The sequence below is a fragment of the Microtus pennsylvanicus genome, chromosome X, assembly GCF_037038515.1.
Source record: "Microtus pennsylvanicus isolate mMicPen1 chromosome X, mMicPen1.hap1, whole genome shotgun sequence".
NCBI classification, from domain to species: domain Eukaryota; kingdom Metazoa; phylum Chordata; class Mammalia; order Rodentia; family Cricetidae; genus Microtus; species Microtus pennsylvanicus.
Genome location: NC_134601.1, coordinates 99,167,453 through 99,184,371, shown reverse-complemented (window position 1 = coordinate 99,184,371; position 16,919 = coordinate 99,167,453). Strand labels below are relative to the sequence as shown.

At 32.8% G+C, this 16,919-nt stretch overlaps 1 protein-coding gene across 1 annotated transcript in view; it reads right to left on the bottom strand.

Moving 5' to 3' along the window:
- Il1rapl1 (interleukin 1 receptor accessory protein like 1) overlaps positions 1-16,919 on the bottom strand; it is a 1,263,049-nt gene that overhangs the window by 554,167 nt on the left and 691,963 nt on the right. The window contains exons 4-5 of the mRNA XM_075958196.1: positions 13,708-13,894; positions 10,615-10,768 (exon numbers count right to left, since the gene is read on the bottom strand). Of these exons, the coding sequence (XP_075814311.1) occupies positions 10,615-10,768; positions 13,708-13,894 (341 nt within the window). The remainder of the gene's footprint in view (positions 1-10,614; positions 10,769-13,707; positions 13,895-16,919) is intronic.

Sequence of the window (16,919 nt, the reverse complement as noted above, 5' to 3'; positions counted from 1 at the left end):
CTTATTCTAAGCACTTCCTATAAGTAGATAAATAGAATCACAGGTAATCAGGTCTTTGTTATATAAAGTAGTAGTAGTAGTTTTATGAAGTAGATAATAGAATCATAACAAATTGGATTTTACAACAGATAATTGGAAGTAAAGAAGTGACATTAAGAAGCCAATAAAATATACACTTCTACTGAAAGATGAAGATCTATAGGGAATAGATGGCTGCTGAATGAAAAGACTCTGTGTTCTTCAGGAATGAAGTCTATGATAGGCTATCTAAACCCAAGTGGTCAGTTCTAAACACATATACAAATGAGAAACATTAAATGGACTCAGAAAGCATCAAATAAAAGGTTATGACTGTGAGATGGAATGTAAGTTATAGGGAGAGTTGGAAGGGGATATAGAACAGTGTAAATGAAATAAACACAGTACTCAAGTATTCATTACTCAAGAAATTTAAATTAAAAACATAAAAAGTAAATCTTAAAAAGGAAAAATATAAATTTAGATGTATAGTGGGATATCTACATGAACATTTTAATATAAACATATATATTTATAATCATATTAAAAATAGAAATTCAAACATACATTATTTATCCTGCTTATGTACACTATACTTCACTTTTTAATCAGCTGCATAAAACAAAGATATTTATAGTACTTCACATATATAAACTACTATATTTTAATCAATGACATCTAAAAGACCATATTCATATATAAGTATTCCTTGTGCATTGCTAATTCCCCAAAAGAACAGAGGATACCAGGAGAAGGCCCTCTAAATCAATGGAGCAAATTCCCTATAAACTAATGGAGACTGTGTGATGGAGGAGGGTCATCTGTCTTTAGTTAATAAAGAAACTTCCTTGGCCCTTTAATAGGACAGAAAATTAGGTAGGCAGAGTAGACAGAACAGAATGCTGGGAGAAAGAAGCCCAGTCAGGCAGTTGCCATGATTCTCCCACTCAACATAGATGCAGGTTAAGATCTTTCCTGGTAAGCCACATCTCGTGGTGCAACACGGATTATTAAGTACAAGTTAAAGCAAGATGTGAGAATTAGCCAATAAGAGGCTAGAACTAATGGACTAGGCAGTGTTTAAAAGAATAAAATTTGTGTGTAATTATTTCGGGTGAAGCTAGCAGGTGCAGGAGCTGGGTGGCGGGACGCAGCCAGTCACTGTTCCATATACAACTGTGGCATTAATCACAGGCCTACGTGGGTTTGTACTAGGTCCTCTGCCTACATACCATAGTTTTCAGTTTAATACTTTTATGGGACTCCTGAATGTGTGAACAAGTGATTCTCTGACTCTTGTGTTTCTCTTGGGGCTCTTTTGTTTTTCTTTTGGCTTAGTTTGTTCAAATTGATATGATTTTATTTTAAATTTTATTATATTTTGTTGTTGCCTGTTAGAAACCCGTTCTTTTCTAATGAGAGACAAAATCGGAGTAGATCCAGATGGGAGAGGAAGTAAGGATGAATGAGGAATGGTAGACAGAGGGGAAACTGTATTCATACTATATTGTATAGAAAAGAAACTATGCAAAAAAGGAAACAAAAAATTAAGTAAAAAAAAGTAAAGGAAAAATACTAGAAAATCCCAATATTTTAGACCATGTATATAAGGTATATGCTTAAGATTGTAAATTAATTTTTTGCTTAAACTTAGGACACATTTCATGATATGTCACTATACTCAGATACTCCAAAATAAACAAAAGACAATATGAAATATTAGTCCATTTTTGGTCTCCCCCAATTTCTCGTGGCCTCTCTTATTCTGTAATATATTATACTTAAGAAACATACCAAATATGATTTAAACATTTGATAAAAATTTTATAACCCTAAAGAGATATTCCTGTACTCAATTTTCTATGCTATACTCAGTAACATATCACAATTTAATCTAACCACGTTTCATTTCAGAATACAATTGAAAGAATTCAGTTTGAGCAGATCTAGATATTACATATGTTTCTATTTGTATATAAATCACTATTCTAGTGACTATTAATTAGGTAGCTCTTATACTCCTACATGTGACTTTGTTGCCCATAAGCATAGGAACATCAGAAATTATGGCAAGCAAGCAGTAGAACTCAATTTCACCCAACCCACTCTATATAATGGCAATTATTTTATTTAAATTTTAAATACACCTCCAAAATGTATTTATAGTTTTCCTCTTTGGTGAATGTAGGTGGTTATGCCTATAAAGCATTTTACATGGTGCCTGTCTTATACTTTTTAGAGAAAAGAATTTTTTTCTCTAGGGACTAAACTTCAGATCAAGATTAGATATACAAATTATTTTAAACTCAGAGTTTGCTGCAGAAAAGTTTATCTACCTTTTACCTATAATGTTAAATATATGTACAAATTTTTTTAAAAATATTTTTAAGACATGGTTTTGTGAAGTAGCCCAAGCTGGCATTGACTTTGAGATGGTCCTATCTCAACCTCTTTAATGTTGCCATTACAAGAATGTGCTACTGTGCATGTATAAGTGATCCTTTGAAGTTCCAAATATGATAGGTTTTTATATATAAAAATATCTATAGCTATCATTGTGCTTTAGTTTGCCAAAAACAACATGTATATTTGTTTTCAAGGGCATTATTTCTGGCATATTAGCAAACATGCAGAAGAATGTTTTAAATATATGTATATCCATTATTAATAGTTCATGAAAGGTTGCAAGTCAGTAAAACATTGTTGATTCATTGAAGTATTCAACAAAAACAATTTTCCTAACATGAAGATAAAATATACCACTTTGAAAGAAAGAGATAGAGAAAGGAAAAAAATGCCTTTACCCTCAAGCAAGACCCAGAAATACACTATTTAATTACATCACTGGCAGAAGAATTAAAGGTCTCAGTACAATGTGTTTCAGTTGAACCTAAATGATAAATCTTTCATTGCGATCAGCATAGCTAATATGAAAACTACAGTGTCTTACTATTAATTATCTAGTGGAGTAAATCATAGACTGAAGTTCACGGAATTAAATTTTATTCCTACATTTGTCACCATGATGCTTTGTGACCTTGATATAGCCACTTAACCTTTCTTTGCCTCAGCTTTCTCATCCAAAAAAAGAGGAGGAAGATGTATCTTTTGAAAGCATAAATTTATCCCATGGTTGATGGGAAAGTAGTTTAAATATATTGCTGCATTAACTCTGTGAAAAATGTACCCAGTATGAAAATGTTACTAAAACTATCATGCTTTTAGCACTTTTTCTCATTCTTTTCCTTTTATTTTTTTCCAGTAACATTTTCTGTTTTTAACTCCTGACTAATTTGCTTACGTATCACATTTAGTTAGGAAAAAAATTCAATATAGAAGACTTTCCTAATCCATTCTCTTATTGTTGTTTCTAGTCCAAGAAGTGACATCAATATTTCTGAAAGAACCTTATGTGACCAATACTTATGGTGGTCCATTCTTATTTTTAATATTTTTAGACCAGATAGATATCTCTATCTATCTCTATCTATCTCTATCTATCTCTATCTATCTCTATCTATCTCTATCTATCTATCTCTATCTATCTCTATCTATCTACTATCTATCTCTATCTATCTCTATATCTATCTCTATATCTATATATCTATATCTATCATATATATCTATATCTATATCTATATCTATCTATCTATCTATCTATCTATCTATCTATCTATATATATATATATAGAGAGAGAGAGAGAGAATGAACATGGGCCAACTGTACCCACTGTGGAGCTGCAGTTTCCTGCCCCTATTAGCAGTGCCAGCCAAAACTAATGTTGTTCCTAATGTTGCTCCTGTCGCATCCCGCTACTTTTGCTCTGCAATCCCAACACTAACAGTTCTCTGTTCTCAAAAACCTAGCAGACAATACAAGGTCTGAAGATTTAGAAATTTTGAAATTATGGTCCTATAGTTGTTTTGTAATTTACTTAAAAATGCTGTGAAGAGAAGTCACACCATACAACAAGGCTCATATCGGAGGTTTATTTGAAGAAAAGAGAGAAGGGGACAGTGAAATTGGCCGAGAAGGGAGCAGAGACGGGTCCCTGGGTACAAGAGGGATGGAGGTGGGAAACGAAGCAAATGTGCACAGGGGCTGCTCTTAGTGGTTGCAGCTGAGGAAGTAACCTGTCAGGAACCCAAGGGCAGGACTGTACGGATGCCTGGATACTATCATAATTGATGAATATATTCCACATGATGCTTATTCCTGATGTCCATGTAGATTTTCTTACGTTAAAAGGGATGTTTGTGATGCTGAAGATGCTTTACAGAATTTGGATAGAAAATAGTTTGGGGTACTGAATCAAAACACAGTTCACACTGCAGAATGTGAAAATACTGAAACAAATGAAATCCAAGAAGGGTGGAAAGTGTGCAGCTCCCCTTGACATGAGCAAACTATAAAAGGTAAAGCTATGGAAAGAAATCAAGATGCGGTCTTTTTTGAGGAGAGAGGGATGTTCGAGACAAGGTTTCTCTATGTTACAGTCCTGGCTGCCCAGGAATTCACTCTGTAGACCAGGCTGGCCTCAAACTCAGAGATCTGCATTCTAAGTGCAGGGATTGAAGGCGTACATCACCATTGACTGGAGGACCACAACACCACAAAAAATAAACTCAGGGTAACAGATCGCTGCTGCTTGTTATGTTTCAAGAAAGATCTGAAAGTGGAGTAAGAACAAAATAGAGAAGAGCAAGCAGTTCAAGAGTAAGCGGTTCAAGTGAACAAGAGGTGTGTAGAATGTGTTGCTGAATGGTTTGACCATGGTCTGAAATGATAATAGAATTATCAGAAAGTACATGGAGTAACTGGAGTCCAGTTACGTTTGACAGTAAGCATTTTAGGATTAAATAAAGGAAATTCAACTTTCTACTTGTGGGAATTAATTTCCAGATAGGAACAAGTTTGTATCAAATTCTGTGCAATAGATAAATTATAAGTTATTAGAAACTTAGATGTCTGAATATCAAGGTAGAAAGTCAGAATTGTGCCTCACTTGGTCTATAGCAACCTGGCAGTATAGGAAAAAGTATGTTCTAAAATCAAGTTTTTCAAGGTTGTCTTTTAAGAATCAGTAACTCTTAAGCCATTGTTGGCAAGTCTTGTCTATGTATATTGCAGAGGAGTTTACATCTTAAACCACTTTCCCCCAGTTAACTCCACTTATCCTTGATATCCACCTAGAGGGCCCATCTCTTCTCACCCTTTGCCTTGCTAATGTGTTTGATACTTATTTATCGAACCATTAGAGTGGGCAAAAACATTGTAATGGATAACTGGAGAGAGAAGAATAATCTCTTTAGTAAATGTCTACTGAAAACAGTCTAATGAATCATTGAAATGTGACATCATTTTCTTGAGGTGTACTAAGATCATGCTTCATGATTGTAAACCCCAATAAGTAAAAGTATCTAGTATTTGTTATATCCATTCCTATAAATGGTAAAAAAAAATCTTTAATTTATTGCACAGTAACTGTATAATATACTAGAGTAATATTAAACTGTTAACTCTGTCTCAGTTAAACACATACTAAAAGAGAATCCCCCAAATAAAAAGCAGTTAAAGCAGATACTGGGTACTATAATTAGATTATTTGGGGCAAACAACTTTAATCCCAATGGATTTAGTATGCTCTGTTTTGAAAAATGTTCACCAACCTAGACTTCATAATGGTCTACATGTATTATTTATAGAGAAGATTTTCTTTGTATAGTAAATAAATAACTTATCTAGTATCACAAATTTTTTTGGAATATTTAGTTTCTTATTAGAATACAAAACTTCGTTTCTTATTGATTCCATCACATTTGTGCTTTGTGACCTTTTTTCATTTAAAATTATGTCAATATCTAAAATCTGGAGACAAAGCAAAAGCCTTTGTAACAATTTTTTAAATGAAGCAGAATACACAAAATTTTGTGTTAACAAAATTTCAGTCTGCCCCGAATTATACAGGAAGAAAGTATAAGAATTGAGCCCATATGCATGCAAAGTTCAAGAAGTCATTGTTTTTTAGCATGGAACCCTGACTGCTCTTCGGACTGGAGAGGGAGTGGGAGGGGAGTGGGGCTTGAGGAGTGGGGGAGGGGGAGGGAGAAGGGAGGCAGGGAGGAGGCGAAAATTTTTATTAATAATAAAATAAAAAAGAATTGAGCCCATAAATTTTGACTTCATTAGTTTTTTGTTACTGCTTTTATTATTAATTGTATTGGATATATATTAATCTCTTTTCAAGGAGACAGTAGAAGTTGATAAAATTATAAAAAGCTACAAAATTCCTGCTTGTATGTCAAGAAAGTGTATATGAATGTGAATGTGTGCATGTGAGAAACATGTATGTGTGTACACTAACTAGCAAGATTAATAAGAAACAAAAGGGCTTTGGAGATGGCTCAATGGTTAAGAGCACTGGTTGCTCTTCCAGAGGACCTGGGTTCAATTCCCAGCACACACACGGCAGCTCACAACTGTCTGTAACTCCATTTCCAGGGAATTTGACTCCCTCAAGCAGACATACATGTAGGCAGAACCACGAATGAACATGAAATAAAAATAAATAATTAAAAAAGATTTCTAAAAAAAGAAATAAAGTATTTTACTGACAAAAATGTTAAAGCAACCAAAAAAAGTCTAATTTATTTCAAGATTATCAGGTTTATTGTTTTTCCACGTACAACAATTTTTTCCAGATTGACATTTTCAGAAATAATTTTTAAAAGGGTTACTGCTAAATATATATTTTAAGTAAAAGATAGTTAAGTATAAGGAATTTAAATATCTGTCATTTGTCCTTTTATATGAATAGAGATTTGGCTATTTGCACATTTTTATTTGTCATCTGTGGTGGGTTGTATAGGAGTGGTCACTACAGACTCATGTGTTTGAAAGCCTGTCACATAGGGACTGGCACTATTAAGATGTATGGCACTGTTGGAGTAGGGGTGGTCTTGTTGGAGGAAGTGTAGCACTGTGGAGGTAGGCTTTGAAGTCTCATATGCTCAAGTTATACCCACTGCAGCACCAAGTTCCCTTCTGCTGCCTGCAGAGAACTCTCAGCTCCTTCACTACACCATGCCTGCCTGCTTGTGACCAGGCTACATGTCATGGATAATGGACTAAACATTTGAAACTGTAAGACGGCCTCAATTAAATGTTTCCCTTTATAAAAGTTGCCGTGGTCATGGTGTCTCTCCATAGCAATAAAACCCTAAACAAGAGAGGAGCTGGAGCCAAGAATGGAGTAGTGCTGTGATGGGTTGGACAATGTTTTTCTTTGGAAAAACATGGATTTGGGGATTCCATATTAGAAAACATGTTGAAAACTTCAAGTGTGGCTAAATAAGCAATCTTAGTAGGAACATGGAAGACAGTGGTGCTTAGTGGTCTGGTTCAAGGGGTTTCAGAGGAGAAGAAATCTAGTATGTGATCTAGAGAATGGTTTACTGATAATTTGGTGAAGAATGTGGCTGGTTTTTGCCTTGATCAAACAGTATAAATGAGGGAGGCTAAATTGAAGAGATAAGGGTGAATTCCCCTGGCAGAAGAAATCTCAAAACAGCCTAGTATTGACTCTTTCATAGTTATTAATGCTCACTCTTATAAAGATTTGTAATGAAACAGAGCAAGCTGGACAAACAGAATTATAAAATGTACAATTTGAGAAGTAAAAGGTCACCAGGAAGTGAAATGGAACTAAGTCCTGTGTTTAAGGCGATGAAAAGATTAAGAAAAGTCAGGTGTTAAATGGAATAAAGGTAGTGCTAACCTCAAGGCAAGATTCCATCCAGCTAAGTGTGCAACTTGTGAAAAGGAATTAAAGTAAAGCTTAGAGTAGAATGTGGTGGTGTGTGCCTTTAATTACAGCTCTTCAGAGGTAGAGGCTTTGAGTTTGAGGGAAGCCTTGTCTACAGAGCAAGTTTCAGAACAGCTAAGTTTAGTCAGTGTTGGAAAGCATCAAAACTAGAAAGCTCGTAAAGATTAATTAAACAGTAGTAGACTTATGACATGATCCAGACCTCTCCCTCCTGGATACAGGACCAAAGGAAATAAAGTCATCGTATAAAAGAGATTTCTGTATATATTCATGTTTAATTTGACATTTTCTTTCTTTTTTCTTTTATTCTTCTCTCACACAAGACATCACAACTACAGTTTGCCCTCCTTCCTTTTCTCCCAGCCTCCCACCTCCTCCTCCCCCACATATGCTTTCCTCTGTTTCCATTTAGAAAAAGGAAGGCCTCAACGGAATATCAGCTGGACAAGGCATACCATACAAAGGGTGGAATAGAAGGGAGTTGTTTATGATGAATGCATAATACAGGAATGCATAGTTTTATCAGATGAGACCTATTAATTCATATAATTTATTTCTGGCAAAATCACCAACTTTCTTTTGGAGATCAGGACTTAAGTATTCTTCGTTTTCAAATGAATAAAATGGAAAGGTTTTGTACAAATCCAGAAAGTACAGAAAATTATAAAACAATGTAAGAGTATAAAGTTATACTCTTAGGTTTACCTAATGTTCTTATGTATGGTTTTTATCAGTTCAAGACACAATATTTAGTTTCTAGCTGACCCATAATGGATTATATTTATAAATACTATTGTTTCTAGACAAAGAATGATATGTTTACCATGGATACATTTTCCTTTCTAAAGAGTTAAGGCAAGAAATGAAAAATATCGTTATATCTTTATTCAGAATATCACTTTCATTCATATTTTAGGTTCATTTTTTCTAAATACCTAATGCTAGGAAAATCTATCACAGTATACCTTGTAAGCTAAAATTGCCACAGAAAATTTTCAGTATTTATTGTGTACACTGGCATATTTTTCACTGAACTGTCAAAAACAATGGGAATAAAAGTGATAAAGTCCTCCTTTCAATTTTTCTATACACTGATCTATTACACAAAACTAAACTGCAGACCAAATGATTGCAAATCATACATACACTTAGGATAGGTATATAATTCACACCAGAGACTAAATGTGTGTTGACTATTCAAGTCTATCATTAATTGCAAGTGTCAGCTGTAAACTGTTAGTGATATTTATCAGAGGTTTTTACCAAAGAGAATAGCATGTAAAGAATTTTCCCCTGGTCAGAATAATTGCTATTTGGCAAATGAGTCAAATGAAACAATAATGTTTTGAATCAAATTATATCATACTTCAAGATTTGAAAGAAATAAATTTTTATATGATGCATGGATACGTGCACACATAAAAAAAGATATTTGCTTAGTATAGAAGAAAGATATTTTACATGCATTAGTGAAGGTATCAAATTAATTAATACATGGTGTTCTAAAAACGTTTCACAAATATGACCCCCAAAAGTTATCAAGAACCTCTTTCAATAAGAATGTGCAAATATACATAATTTCTTATTTTGTTTTGTCCTGGCTTCTCTTTTACGATCCATATGGAATTTTTTCAAAAGTGATTGTTGTTGTAAATGTAAAAAGATCATGAATATCATCCTTTACATCACTAAATTGCTGAACATTTGGATTTTCTTACTGCATATCCATATTATCTTAAATAATTTGACACTTGAAAATCCTTTAGGGGCAAATTTCATCTTCATCATTTTGTACATTAGTAAACTAACACTCTGGAGCTTAAAATAATTCAAATAAGCTTGTTAGACTGCTGAATTGCACATTGTTTCTAAAAAGTAGTTCTCTGATACTATTCTGGTTACTTTCTGCATCAACAAGATATCAGGATGGTTCTGTGATTCTTCAAAACACCGAACTAGGCGCTCTGAATATGGGTGACAGTTGTGTGGCTTGGGTAGTTTCTGGGGCCACTGGTCATGAAACCAGTATTTATCCCTAGTGCATGAATTGGCTCTTTGGATCCCATTCCCTGTGGAGGGAAACCTTGCTCGTCCTAGATACAGTGTGAAGGGCCTTTTCCTGCCTCAAGTGATATGACAGACCTTTTTGACTCCTGATGGGTGGCCTCACACTCTCTGAGGAGTGGATAGCGAATGGGGTGTGAGGAAGTTGGGGGGAGAATAAAGAGGGGAGGGATAAGGTACTTGGATTGTTATGTAAAATAAAAAAGATTATTTTAAAAAATAAAAACAAATCTTACTTTTTAAAATGATTTTGTCTGAAATTGTTTTGAACCCAAGAGATCATATGTGTTATCTATATAATGACAAATAAGTCAAAATGAAAAATTATTTGTCTAATGTTCAGCAGGACGTAAATGCAGAGGTAGATTTTATGTATTCTATTCCATTGCTCGAGAAAATGGTTCTAAAAATGATTCCACTACAAAGTACAAGCACGATCTTCAAAAATTGTAAACTCATTATTTCAAGTACTTTCAAAAGCTAACATTTGTATAATTCCCTAAACATATTCTATTTAACCTTTCAAATGTATTTCAGCACAAGATGATTTAAACACAAGAAGGGTAAATTCCACCTATAGGAATCCACTTAGTATTTGGTTGAGTGTTTCTTTCATTACCCACACTGAAAAACATCAGTATGCAGCCCTGAAACTGACTCACAAGGCAGTTTCTCTACTTACAAATGAAACACTGACAGTGATTACCTGTAACAGTTAACTCAGTGGTTCTTCTCACAACAAAGCCGCCATATTTTAGTTCGCAGGTATAGTTTCCAATGTCATCTTCTTTGACTTCTCTTATGAGTAAGGTATCTCTTTTGAAGACAATACTTGGTCTCCATGCTTTTGTTCTACATTCCTATACAGAAACCATAAAATCAGCTAGTACATATGACAAATAAAAGATATTTTAAATCACTAAAGCAATAATTTTGGTTTCATTAAGAACACTCACACAATGTCTCCTCTAGACCAAGCTGGCCTTGAACTTGCTGTGTAATTGAGATTAGGCTTTAAGTCCTGATTGTTCTGCCTCATGGTAGGTTTATTGGCATGCAGCGCAATGCCTGATGATTAACAGGAATTTATACATTAAGATTTTACAGGGGCTAAAGATTTGGAATTAATATAAAGAAATTACATTCTTTTCCAAATCTGGAAATGATGAACATCCCCTTGGAGAGTAGTTTTAGGGTCACATTAACTTGTTAATGGTACTACTTTGGTAGTAGAAACATATTGGTTTGTTAGCTATAGTAACAGGTATATGTTAATCACACTCAACATAAAATTTAAAAGCAAAGAATTCATAGAGGAGTACCATGAAATTGACTCTATTGGTATTCATCATATAAGATTTAAAATGTATTATTAAATAAACAGTGCAAAATAGATTTACAGGGTAGATGCTCTGTTCTAGTTCTCTATCAAAATAAAATTGCTGCAGTTATAAAAATTGAAATCTCTATATACTGAAGAAACAACATTTGCGTACAAGGCCTTTTGAATTTCTATTAACACACAAAGTATTAGTTTTCAATATGGCATTTTTCAGACACAATTTGCTTCTATTGTTTCTCTTGTATACTCTTCTTCACCACCTCCCTCCCTCTCTTCCTTTGTACCCTTCCATACTAAGCAGCCTCTTTTCCACTGTCATGTCACCTCTCTTCACTTACCTTGACTGCCTTAGTGGGCTTTAGCAACACCTCTTCCCTCTTGTGTAATTCTATCTAGTTTAACAATCTATGCTCATTCTCACAACCTCTTATTTACATGTACATAAACAACAGAATCTGCATATGTGAGAAAATGAGATATTTTCCCTTTTTGAAACTGGGTAACCTCATTTAATAGACTACTTTTCAGATCTATCTATTTTCTTGAAGATTTTTTTCTTTATGCTCAAGCAAAGTTACAATCCATATATATATATATATATATATATATATATATATATATATATATATATACACACACTACTTTTTTTTTCTTGATGGGTATCTGTATTTGATCCATTTCCTTATTGTGAAAATGAAACAATAAAATGCATTCATGTGTATCTTGTGGTAGGATATAGGATTATTTGGGTCTATCCCAAGAGTGGTATGGTTCTATCATATGGAAGTTCAAATTTTAACATAGTGAAAAGTATCTATAATGATTTTCATAAGAGCTATGCCAGATTACACTCCCATTAACAGTGAATGAGAACTATTTATTTGCTAAATATCATGAATATTCATTTTCATTATTAATAAACGTGCCAAATTATAATCTCTTTAGTCATAAGGTTATTGGGTCAAGAGATTTCTGCTTTTTCGAAGAACTTAAATCCTTATTCTCAGACTAGTGTTTAAACTAATAGAATGAGGACAAAATTGCTTTAAGTGCTTTTAAACTATAAACAGGTAAAACTTTTTATTGACAAGTCAAATTTTTAAGGACCATAATATATGTGAGTCAGTGCCTCTGTATAATGATGTGTAGTGTTTTTCAGTTATTTCAAACCAAAATATACTTATCATTTGATTATATTTGTGATATAATTAGTCATAATTACATATATTTTTATTAAAGTATTATTCTTTAGAATTAGCTTTTTAATGTCCAAAATTTGTGGAAGAGATTAACTATTTACTACAAAATATTTAAAGTGTCATATAATATATACTGCACCTCTATCTTCCACTCTGTCATGATATTTTTATACTCTAAGTGACTATTATGATGGTGAAAACATGTCTAACTGAATATTATGAAATAAGGAAACATTAAATGAAGTTGAATTTATTGAATTAGTTTTAATTGAAAGGTACACATGCATGCATATTTACTCTCATATTTTAGAAAACCTTAAGAAGTTCACTGCAAAAGAGAAGGATAATATATATCTCAAAATCAATTTATTGCTCACCAAGGAAAACTTCAAGTCTAGAGTATTCACACACAAATGCTATAAAAGAATATGTGGTTTTAGAAATTTTAATCTTATCATATTCTTAAAGGTTCACTGTGGAAGACAGGCAAACTACAAAATGTCAAGATGAAATGTACAAAATTATCAAAACTGAAAAAAAACAAAACTCACTCCCACAGGAACAAAGCCAGTGGGACTAATAATTTAGTAATGTTAGCTATTTGGCCAGGACAAAAATCTAAGGGAAGAGTTGAAAAATCTTTCAACAGCTCTCTTAATGCTCTGAGATTCCATTGGTTATTAATGCAGGATCAAAGTTAAATCTTTGAGAAGAATGCTTATAATTTTGAATAAATATTTTAGAACTTGTTCAGGTTTCTTGTTTTATTTTAAATAATTTTCTTTCTAATTTATGGGCATTCAATTACAAGTGTTAATATTTTGATTCTGACATCTGTACACTAGGGAGTATGAGGTCCAGTTCCCTAAAGTCCAACTTCCAATTGATTGGATAAAGAAAAGGTTAAGTTAGGAGTTTGTGTCTGTGAATAAACTATTCCATACGAAGATTCATAGATTCTAAATTTACTTTTGTGTATATCCAAATCCAAAAATGCTCTATAACTCCAGTCCTAGGAATCTTCTGTCCTCTAATTTACTCTCTAGAATCTGTATGCTAATGGTGCACAGACATACATTCAGGCAACACTCATACCATAAAAAAATAAATATAATCTCATAAAAACCTATAATGAGCAGCACAACTTGGTATAGTACTCTATATAACACGAGGTATAACTGAATACTTCATCCAGATTTCTCTAAAATAAGATATACACTAAATTATTTGCAGGCAATAAAATCTTCCAGGTCCATACCTTGTACCAAAGGATTTCAGGTTCCCTGGTTGGTAATAAAAAGTCCTCTATGTCTCGGCATGCAATTTCCTTGCTTTTGCTAAGTTCAGCTTTTTCAAAGTACTTCATCTTGGAATTGTAGCAGAGTCCAGTGTCATTTTCTCCTACTGTCAGTGAGATGGATACTTTCATACAGTATGTGGAGTTCCTGTAATAAAGCAGAATTTATATGTGACCTATTGTGAATGGGAAGTAAACGATGCCAATGCAGAGTGTTCAACTTCTTCAGGAAAATAAATAAATAAATAAATAAATAAATAAGAAAGCCTCCATTGTTTAATGCTTTTTTCTTGGTAACTTGACTTATTTCAAAAGATTGTCTACTGTCTACCGACTAAGAAATACTTGGCTTTATAAAACCAAACACATTATATTCATTTTCTATAAAAAATTATATCTGGATTAAATTCTAAAACTATTTACTATATATATATATATATATGTATATGCATAAAAGTGGGAAGAATAAAGAAAAATTTAGGACAGAAGAATATCATACATAGGTTTGTTGTAAAACTGTCAAAGTAAACATAGAAATAGGGGGTCCAACTGATCTCTTAAGTGAAATAATAGAATAAGAATAATGCCATGTAGTTCTTATGGCACTTTTAAACTAGATAGGTGGAGAAATGATTGATGAGTATAGGACAACAACAAGTTTGGTTAAAGTATCGAAATGAACAGTTGCAATTACACATACATTTCTATTTGTCTTAAGATCTAGCCGGGTGGTGGTGGTGCATGCCTTTAATCACAGCACGAGGGAGGAAGAAGCAGGCAGATCTCTGTGAGTTTGAGTCCAGTCTGGTCTACAAGAGCTAGTTCCAGGACAGGCACCAAAGCTACACAGAGTAACCTTGTCTCAGAAATACAAAATTCCATGAGGTGTCAAAGGTCAATACTTTACTGATGGGTTCTATATAATTGGGGAAATAAGACAGCATCCTATTTTTTTCATGCAGAATAATAAATCATGATAAAAATTTTGAACAATTTAGAGTAAAAATTATGATCAAAGATATTTTGAATAATTGGGAAACATGAATATGTAACAAAATTGTTACATTTTGCTAAGTATTTATATGTCTAGATATTTAATGCAGTATTTTTATGTGATACTGGAAAATGAAAATTAAGAAAAGCATTGAATTCAAAGGTTTGAAAGTATCTTTTTCTTGGTGCTCATAAATTTTGTTACAATGATAAATTTTCTGTCACCAGCCTCTTAGAAACAAGGAAGAAAAGTGTAAATGTAAACAATAGAAATTTAACATAATGTATAATAGAAACTACCAAAGTTGTTTCAAAAAAGAAACAAGGTTTCCTAGACACTTGGATTGTCTTCAAGAATGAATGACAATTTGGCAGACATCAAAATGGCAATTTCAAGTAACGCTGTGCACAAAGCTTGGAAGGAACAAAAAGAGGATATGTTAGAAAAGACTCGAGAAAGATAGATTCAAGGGAACCAGACCAAAAAACATGCAACCTATTTCAAGTGTTAGACTTGATATTATATGATAATGAAATTTGTATTTTGGAAGTTTTTTCCTATTGTAATGGAAAAATAGATAATATGGGAAGGAAGGAAAACTGAATGCAATTTAATAAAATGGAAATGAACTGCATTAATTTAGGAAAAATGGTAACCTAAAATAGTTTACATTGGCATAAGAAAGAAGAGTCCAGTTCAAAATGTAATAGTAAGAAACAGAGAGTCACACAAGATGTAGATTTTTTTTGTAATTGATTATATGAAAAGTAGATTCAATATTTTAGTATGAGAAACAAAACAGAAAGAATTCTAAGATAAAATAAATGTGTGAAATTTTAGCTCAAATTTAATACCAAAGTGAAATATTTGCCACTCTTGAGGCCTGCTAGGAGTGTAGATTGTATATTATTTGATGTCATTCCAATGTATTCTTTTCAAATCATTGTAAGTAACGTAGTTATCGAAGTTAAGTGGTTAACTATATTAGCATACAATGTCTCTTAACATATTTCTGTTTCATCTTAACACATATTTATAAAACACGATTTGCTATTGATATTTTGAGTAATATAGGAAATAATATATTATTCCAAGTCCATCTATATTTCTGCAAGATTTGTTACATCATTTTTCTTTGGAGCTGAATAACCTTCCATTTTTAAAAATGTATACTATTTCATTATCGATTAATCTGTTAATGGATAACAATGTTGGCTCTGTTTTCTTCATATGGTGAATAAAGCAGCAATAAACATAAGAGGTTGTGGATATGAAATTCTCTGGGCATGTGTCTGATTATGAAACAACTTAGTAGAAAGGTAATTTTATTTTTGAGGAATGTCCAAATTAATTTATATAATAGCTCAATTAATTTGTATCTCAATCAGCAATGAACAAAGATTCCTCTTTTTTTCTACATTCTCTACATCATTTGCTGTTGGATTAGTTGATGATAGCTATTCTGACTTGGGTAATAAAATTTGTCAAAGCAGTTTTAATTTACATTTTTCTATTTGCTAAGGAGTTTGAGCACATTTAAAAATGGTTATTGAAAATTATCCATTTTTCTATTTTTAAATAGCCCATTCTTTAGTCCATTTGTTTATTGGCAGTTTTTTTCCCATGGTGTTAATTCTTTTTGGTGATTTCTGGGTGTTAACACTGTCAAAAGTATGGCTAGTAAAGGTTTTCTAGGAGAATAAGGAAAAGTAAATATTAGGTGATGACGATGGACAGAATGCAAGTAAGTAACACAAGTTGTGAAAAAGGATATAAAGCAAATTGTTTTCCTAACTTAATATTGTCATGTGTTTTTCATTTTTATTTGTGCATTTTTCTTTCTCTGTGTGTAGGGCATAAGTACAGCTATAATTGATAGCTGTTGTGGGATAATACTCTTATATACTGTAAAGATTTGTCACTTATAATGGTTTAATAAAACTATGATTGGCCAGTAGCCAGACAGGAAGTATAGGCAGGGTAACCAGGCTAGGAGAATTCTGAGAAGGGGAAAGGCAGAGATGCAGTTACAAGTCAGATGAAGAGGAAGCAAGATGAGAATGTCTTACTGAGAAAGGGTACCAGGCCCCATAGCTAAACATAGATAAGAATTATGAATTAATTTAAGTTGTAAGATCTAGTTAATAATAAGTCTGAGCAATAGTCCAAACAGTTTATA